The sequence below is a fragment of the Neophocaena asiaeorientalis genome, unplaced genomic scaffold (genome assembly GCF_003031525.2).
Source record: "Neophocaena asiaeorientalis asiaeorientalis breed wild unplaced genomic scaffold, Neophocaena_asiaeorientalis_V1.1 scaffold66, whole genome shotgun sequence".
Taxonomy (NCBI): Eukaryota; Metazoa; Chordata; class Mammalia; order Artiodactyla; family Phocoenidae; genus Neophocaena; species Neophocaena asiaeorientalis.
Window position 1 is genome coordinate 415,843 of NW_020172677.1, and position 8,437 is coordinate 424,279.

The following is an 8,437-nucleotide window of genomic DNA, read 5'->3' on the forward strand; positions in this document are numbered from 1 at the left end:
ATGAGAGGGGAAGATGTGCTTTATGAAGTGTGACTTTTGAAGAGGCCTTTCAGATTGGAGGTGGTGGGGCTGGGATGGGGTAGGGAGGCAATGCTTTCACCTTAGAAAGCACTTTTCATTCCAAAATGCAGAGGACTCGACCAGAAACAAGGTGTTCAGAGTAATCTCTGTCCTCTAGGGCAGGGAGAGAAGTAAAGCTGGCACCCAATCTGCTAAACCAGTTGAGGGAACAAACTAGAAGGTGGGCAGAAAGCCTATTCAGGGTAAAAGAGTTTGTATTTGGCTGGTACCCTCCACTGTCTCTCTCAGGAACTGCATGTGATACAAGAGTCAAGACTCACAGAGGCCAGGTGTGCAGGATTACTGAGTGAAGCTGGTGTGTGTGACAGAAAAGAGGGAGGAAAAGAGGAGAGGACACATCCTGTCCCCCCACAGACTGCTACTCACAACCACTACTCAGCTTCAGATGGTTATTTCTAGCAGGAATATGGACTCTTGGTTGCCAGATCTTTCCATGTTTATGAGAGGTAGAAATCCAGATTTACTATACAATCTCTCAATATTGAAAGGTAGACAGACGATAGTCTACCTTTGAGCCTACATTGTGCAGGCCAAACAATACATTTCTGAAGCCTGAATCTGAGTCATGGGTCATTAATTTGTAACTCTGGTTGATTTAGAAGGAGAAGTAGATACTCAAGGAGCCCTCGATGGTTCAGAGGGTGGAATTCACTCAATACGATCCAAACTTCGCCTTCATCCCATTGTTACCTAGCCTTGAACGTGACTCTGATTCCTTCATGGTCCTGTCTACACCGAATCTATTCTTGCATTGACATCTTCTATCAAAAAGAATATCTAAAATTCTTAGGGTAGAGAATCAACCTGTTCACTCTATAGGGCATTAAGTTAAGGGCTGTTATTCGTTGTCAGTCTGAAATAAAAGTGGACAAACATTAACATTTGGTGTATTCAGTTGGTGCCTGGAGAAGAAAGACATATTTTCTGAGATCCCATTGAAAAGTATAAAGATTTGCCCATGGGCTACTTCAGAGAAATAAAAATCAAGCCGAAGTACACTTTCCTAAAAAAGATTGTTTATAAAGTTTTGTTTCAGAGGCGGTTACCAGAGTGGCCCTGGTTTAGATTTCCACCTAGAAGTAAATTGACACAAAACATTGCTGGGCGCTACATGTTGTGTGGCAGTCCACAGGGCGGGTGAAGAGGGGAGAGGTGTCCAGAGCAGTTAGAGAGATCCTAGTAAGTGACGCAGAGCCAGAGGTGAAAAACAAAGTTCACAGATCATATGTAGGTTTGAATTGATGTTCTTAGCCCAAACGGGTTTTTAAAAAATAATCTTTATAAGCCTCAGAAGATTGCAGCTGAAATGGTTTAAAATCCATTTCAACTCATTTTCCATTCATATAATATGAGAGGAGGGAGTCAATTTCACTCGTTCACTGGAGAAATAGTCTAAGGGTTTCCCTAGTAGGGAAAGAAGTTGATTTCAGCTCAGTCACATATCTCAAGCTTCAAGGGCTGTGTCTGGACTGAGAAGGATTTGCCATCCCCAAGTCCTATCAAACAGGGAGTGTAAATATATTTCAGGGCTGCCTCAGGTACTGGAGTTGCTGTAGAACTTAGACTATAAACAACTATAAGACCAGCTGCCTCTGGACCCCTTGCTGGTGATTTCAGCCTTCCAGATTAGAACTGTATCACTAGCACATTTAAAAGTAAATCCTTCAAGGGGAGAAGATTATGAATCAGTGAGGACTGACTGGCATTTGCCATTGTGAGTGTGTGTGTTTGCGCGTGTGTGGGAGGGGGGCGGGGGGAGACAGAGAGCGAGCGTGTTCTCATTAGGGGGCGATCTATGATTTGGCAGGCTCTCTGCTGCTGCTTCTGCTGCTGCTTCTGCTGCGGCTGTATGGTCTGTCATCAGTTGGAAAGGCTGCAAGGGTTTAGAAGAACCGCAGTTCTGAAGACAGAGCACTGCTAAGTAGTCTCCCTGTCAAACAAAGTAGACGAGGTTTTCTGCAGCGTTGGAAACTCACGCTTAATACTGCCTCATCTACCTGGAAAAGCAGGCAACGCTACAGAGGAAAAGGTAAGAGAAGAAATTGTTCTCTGTTGGGTCTGCAGGGCAGAGGGCATGGGGAGAGGTAGGTTCAAAGGCTTGCTATTTTGTAGCAAAGTGATCTCACCCTTTGAGAGCAGAGGAGGCAGATGCTAATTTTCTGTCAAGCTTGATCATTGAGCCTCTTGGCTTTTTCCCCCCTCGTATCTTTTTCTTCTCCACTGTACTTTTCCCAAGCATCTGAGAGATGTCTTTGTATTTATTTTTCAGGTAGCAGATATTGTTTCTTTGCTTTTTTCCATTGAGCACTCTTGCAAAACAAGGAGCATTTTCTGTGTCTCTTTTCTTGAGCATTTTTCTCCATTAAGAAAAAAACCGGTCCCTCTTATGGTAAGGTAGTCAAAACAGTTATTCCATCCTACTCTAGAGTTGCAATAAAAGGAGTTTTGGGGAGTACATATGAGCCCTATTACTGCAGAAAAATGGGAGGTGAAAGGAGAGGAGAATTACCTGTAAGTGACTGTGACTTGCTCAGAATCGGTGATGCTGTGAATGAATATGAATTGTAACTCTTCACAGGGGGAGAGAACCACTGTGATAAAGGCAGGGCACTGGCAAGAAGATGTGTTGAGAAGTGTTTCAGAGAAACCTCAAGCCACTAAAGATGGAAAACGAGACAGTAAGTGAACTGAACCAAACCCAGCTTCAGCCTCGCGCCATGGTGGCCCTAGAATACCAAGTGGTCACCATCTTACTTGTGCTCATTATTTGTGGTCTGGGCATCGTGGGCAACATCATGGTAGTCCTGGTGGTCATGAGAACCAAGCACATGAGGACGCCCACAAACTGCTACCTGGTGAGTCTAGCAGTAGCTGATCTCATGGTCCTGGTGGCCGCAGGCCTCCCCAACATAACGGACAGTATCTATGGTTCCTGGGTTTATGGCTACGTTGGATGCCTCTGCATTACTTACCTCCAGTACTTGGGCATTAATGCATCCTCTTGTTCAATCACAGCATTTACCATTGAGAGGTACATAGCAATCTGTCACCCCATCAAAGCCCAGTTTCTCTGCACATTTTCCAGAGCCAAAAAGATCATCATCTTTGTCTGGGCTTTCACATCCATTTACTGTATGCTGTGGTTCTTCTTGCTGGATCTCAATATTAGCACCTATAAAGATGCTATTGTGGTGTCCTGTGGCTACAAGATCTCCAGGAATTACTACTCACCTATTTACCTAATGGACTTTGGTGTCTTTTATGTTGTTCCAATGATCCTGGCCACTGTCCTCTATGGATTCATAGCTAGGATCCTCTTCTTAAATCCCATTCCTTCAGATCCTAAAGAAAACTCTAAGACATGGAAAAATGACTCAACCCATCAGAACAAGAATTTGAATTCAAAGACCTCTAGTAGATATTTCAACAGCACAGTATCTTCAAGGAAGCAGGTAAGCAAATCTGAACCTCCAAGTCCACAGAGGAAATGTGGGAGAGAGTTCCTTGTGAGATGGGATCAACTTTGCCCTACTTAGCTAATGGTAAAACTAAAATACAATCATGCAAATGTTTCACAGTGTAAGCTTCTGCTTTACATATTAAATCCACCTCTAAAACAACTGAAGATCTAAAAATAGATGGGAAAATGTTGATAGCACATCAGCAGATACCAGTTCACGTGCTATTAGGATATAAGGAGATATAACAAAACCCCTAGAATTCCACCTTTAAAATGTTTGCGTCTCTCTGAGAAATGTTATCAAAATATTTAGACCATTTCTGGCTTCTATAGGGAGCAGCTGGATATTTTTAAGAATTCTATTGTCTGACAAATATTTGACAAGATAGTTTGAGAAAAGATGAGTCAAAACAGTAATGAAACTGAGAGGGGTTACTGGACTTTTTTTTTTTTTTTTTAGTCTTAGTGGAGAAAGATTCTATTACCTTCTCTTCCACCTCCCTACAAAGTGTCCCAGCATGTAGCAGTTCAAAATGCACTTTGCTCAGGAAATGTTCTAATAAAAGGCTAACACCAGGGCTTCCCTGGTGGGGCAGTGGTTGAGAGTCCGCCTGCCGATGCAGGGGACACGGGTTCGTACCCTGGTCCGGGAAGATCCCACATGCCACGGAGCGGCTGGGCCCGTGAGCCATGGCCGCTGAGCCTGTGCGTCTGGAGCCTGTGCTCTGCAACGGGAGAGGCCACAACAGTGAGAGGCAAAGGCTAACACCAAGCTCAATTTGTTACAAACAATTATTGAATTTTTTTTAAATGTCTGCTTTTCTTGCTAAGCATAACTAAAAATCCTTTTACGTTTCAGATCACCTGAATGCTCAGGTGGTTACAGTTGAATAATGGTTTTATATGAGTTAAAGAAAGGGTTTCACTTTGTTTCAGTAGATATGGTTTATAAGACAATACAGGAATGAAATACTTATATATCATATGCACATTTACCTATAGTTACACAATTGTTCTAAGTTATCTGTGAACTTGGCTTTCAGGTCCTTTTCCTTCTTTGTTAAGCAGAAAAAAAATAGATGGTAAACATCCTCAGAGCTGAAAAGAAAAACTTGAAATCAACAATACTGGCTCTTTCAAATGGGTTGAATTTTCTTTCTGTTTTTTAAAATCCTGCAGGAATGCAGTTCTTCCTATGTGCACAGATAGAAACTGAGTGTACTTTTTTTTTTTTTTTTTTTTTTTTTTTATCTCACCGCTGTGGCCTCTCCCGTTGCGGAGCACAGGCTCCGGACGCGCAGGCTCAGCGGCCCTGGCTCACGGGCCCAGCCGCTCCGCGGCAGGTGGGATCCTCCCGGACCGGGGCACGAACCCGTGTCCCCTGCATCGGCAGGCAGATTCTTAACCACTGCACCACCAGGGAAGCCCATGAGTGTACTTTTTAAAGTAAGCACATGAATCATCCACACTATCACTTCCTAAACTCTAGATCAGCTGAAATATGAAGAACTGTAATTGGACATTGGGCACATAGTGAAATAAGTTACTAATAAATGTAGGTGTTTTAGACATGCATGAAATGAATAATGAACTGTCACTAGAAAGAAATATATACAACATTTTAAATGATACCATGATACTTGATTTATATAACATTTAGTATTAAAGATGCCCAGGTGATAGAAAAGACTTGAGCAACTATTGCCAGCTCTTAGATTTCTGTTGTTTGGGTCTAGCAGTACTACCTAATACAAGGCATATTTACTGGGCCTTGTATTGGGCATCTGTTACCCAAAACTTGATTAAGGGAAACTTAGAGAGATCTGTTGGCCATCTGCCAAGACAAACATTAAGAGAGTAAAGAATACATACCTCTCAGTTAGAGACTAAACATGGGGTAATGTCTGTAGCAAAGAAGGTCAAGGAGTAGATTCATTCATTAGACTCTAATTTAGATCCTTGTTTTAAATTCTAAAATATTGTTTGTCTGGTCTAATATCTTCCCTTTCAATTATAGTCATTAGCACCTATCAGCATTAATAACGTGCTTCAAATTGCTAATTGTGTTACATGTTCACACTCTTATTTCAAAGCTGTTACAAATAGGCTGCCCTTATAGAGGCTGAGTGGTGAGAGAAAAAGCCAAAGATTTGACTCCAAATACCCTGGGCTTTAAAAGGCCAGGGCTCTAATCAAGCTTGGATGTATGACCTTGGGTAAGCAGAACTCTCTGAGCCTCAGTTTCCTCATCTTTAAGGATAAGGATAAATAACAACCAGGGCTGGTGTGAGGGTTTAATGAAATACCTTATGAATGACACCTAAAATAGAGTGTTGGTTCATCTGAATGTCTCATTCAGAATGGTCTCATTCTGAGTTTTTTTAATATGTTGGCAACTGTAAGGGAAATATTTATTCTTTAAAATATGCATTCACCATTTAAACAAAGATCATTTGTTGAGCAGGTGTGTATATGATATAGCAACTTCTCCAAGGAACTTTTTAATAATTAGGGCATTTGGAATTGTATTCAGAGCATTTGGGGTTGTCACAATAACATCCCTGTCACTTAGCATCAGGAGCCTGGGATGCCAAATGACCTGAAATGTGCTAGACAGCCCTGCACAATGAAGTGCCCTGTTACAAATGTCAAAACACCCTCCTTGAGTAACAAGGGATGCCATATAAATCAAAAGAAGTGTATTGAAGTAATATGTCATGTAATTCAGTCTTGATTATAGATAGGAGGAGAGTTCAGAGAAAAGAAAGGAAATTATGGGTCTAGAGGGATCAGAGAAGCCTTCATGGAAGAGGTGGCATTTGAGAAGGCTCTGGAAGGATGAGGATAATTTGGAAAGTAAAAGTCAAGAGGGACAGCACTTTACACAGAAAGGACATGGCTGGGATGAGAATGGTATGGATTTGGAGAAGGGGTCAGGAAGGGGATTTTTATAGTATGTAGTGATTTGGTTGACTAAAATGAAGTCTTTGGGGAACAGCAAAAAGTACGATTGGATTGATGTGTGTGTGTGAGAGAGAGAGAGAGAGAGAGAGAGAAGGAGAATGAGAGAAAGGGCTGTAGAGGGTCCCAGCTATCAGGCAGAGCAAGGAGTTTGAACTTAGTGCAGGGACAATGAAGGAAGTGAGCAGTGAGCAGGCGGCAGCAATGAGGAAAGTGATGTTTGGGGACAGTAAATCTGACAGCTGTGGACCAGGCAGGATTGGAGGCTGAGAGACTTGTGGCAGAGGGACCACTTTGGAAGTTGTTGGTAGTAATTCAGGCATGAAGTAGTCCGACTCTCTATCAGGAGAATGTAAAGTAAGGTGTGAACCAGAGAGAGCTTTCAAAGAAAGAGAGGGTGAGATGTGAACATATCAGATACAAAGGATGAAGAGGGAACAATTCAATGTGGCTTCAGGGTTCCGAGTCTGGAAGAACGGTCGTGCCTCCAATGAATGGAATGAGAGCCATGAAGGGGAGTCAGTTTTGTCCAAAATCAGTGACCCTTTGATCTGGCTCTTCCTCTTCTGAAATGGTTCTTTTCTGAAACGGTTCTTTTCTTAAACCTTCCAAAGGTTCTAACTCCACCTCCTATAACCCAAGGACTATTATTCTAATATTTTCTCTGCATGTTTTTTCTTTCAGGCAATTTTAATGTACATTTTAATAAATATTCTGTCTGGACCAGGTCTTTCTAACCAAGTAATGAAAGTTAAATGTGCATAGCCTAAAAGAACTACTTTTTAAGAAGAAATAAGAGAGTATTTATATGTAAGGGACAAGTGTGGGGTTTTTGTTCATTCATTTGTTTGCTTTTAACTTATATCCCCTATGCAGAAAATTCAGACCAGAATCTTTTTTCTTCCTATTATTCAGAGTCAATTATGTTTTAGGAAACCAACTAAATATTTGGTAAATTCAATGAAACAGATTACTCAGAATGATGGCTTGGATTTGTGTAGACAAAAGAATTATCTGATTGACGAAATCTTTTGCTTTACAATTGGCTGTGATGATAATGGAGACATGGTTTAAATGATCACATTTTTCCCATTTCAGCTCTACACACTCCCAAAAGATCTCTCTGTGTTCAGTCAGTTCAGGTGTTCAGCATTGTGTAGATAAAATATCTTTATCATTGAGTGCATATATCAAAGGAATTGACTGGATCTTTCAGTATTTTGGAGACACAGAAATATCTTGGTAAAGGACTACACTATGGATAAACACATTCAATTCAAATATATTATTTCCACAGGATACGGGGTATGCAGAATATTTTACAGATCAGGCTATCAGTTTCATTTTCAGTGGAGTCACACTAACATACTTTTTTGTTTGTTTTTTACAGTATATCTGGTGGGAAACTGTGCAACATAGTCCAAGTAGCAACTCCAAAAGTTTATGGCAAAATTTTCATTATGGATTTTGTTTGGCTTAAAAAGCCTTTGAAATGCCAAACAGTCTTTGTTTACATAAATTTCTTAAAAGCCTTCTACCTAAAAGGCTAACACCAAGCTCAATTTGTTACAAACAATTATTGAATTTTTTTTAAATGTCTGCTTTTCTTGCTAAGCATAACTAAAAATCCTTTTACGTTTCAGATCACCTGAATGCTCAGGTGGTTACAGTTGAATAATGGTTTTATATGAGTTAAAGAAAGGGTTTCACTTTGTTTCAGTAGATATGGTTTATAAGACAATACAGGAATGAAATACTTATATATCATATGCACATTTACCTATAGTTACACAATTGTTCTAAGTTATCTGTGAACTTGGCTTTCAGGTCCTTTTCCTTCTTTGTTAAGCAGAAAAAAAATAGATGGTAAACATCCTCAGAGCTGAAAAGAAAAACTTGAAATCAACAATACTGGCTCTTTCAAATGGGTTGAAT

General features: G+C 40.7%; 1 protein-coding gene across 1 annotated transcript in view; it reads left to right on the forward strand.

Annotated features, from left to right (window-relative positions):
* The first annotated feature begins 1,852 nt into the window (after nt 1-1,852).
* Nucleotides 1,853-8,437, forward strand: part of TRHR (thyrotropin releasing hormone receptor) — a 49,894-nt gene continuing 43,309 nt past the window's right edge. The window contains exons 1-2 of the mRNA XM_024739727.1: nt 1,853-2,110; nt 2,660-3,533. Coding sequence (XP_024595495.1) covers nt 2,745-3,533 — 789 coding nt within the window. The 5' untranslated portion in view covers nt 1,853-2,110; nt 2,660-2,744. The remainder of the gene's footprint in view (nt 2,111-2,659; nt 3,534-8,437) is intronic.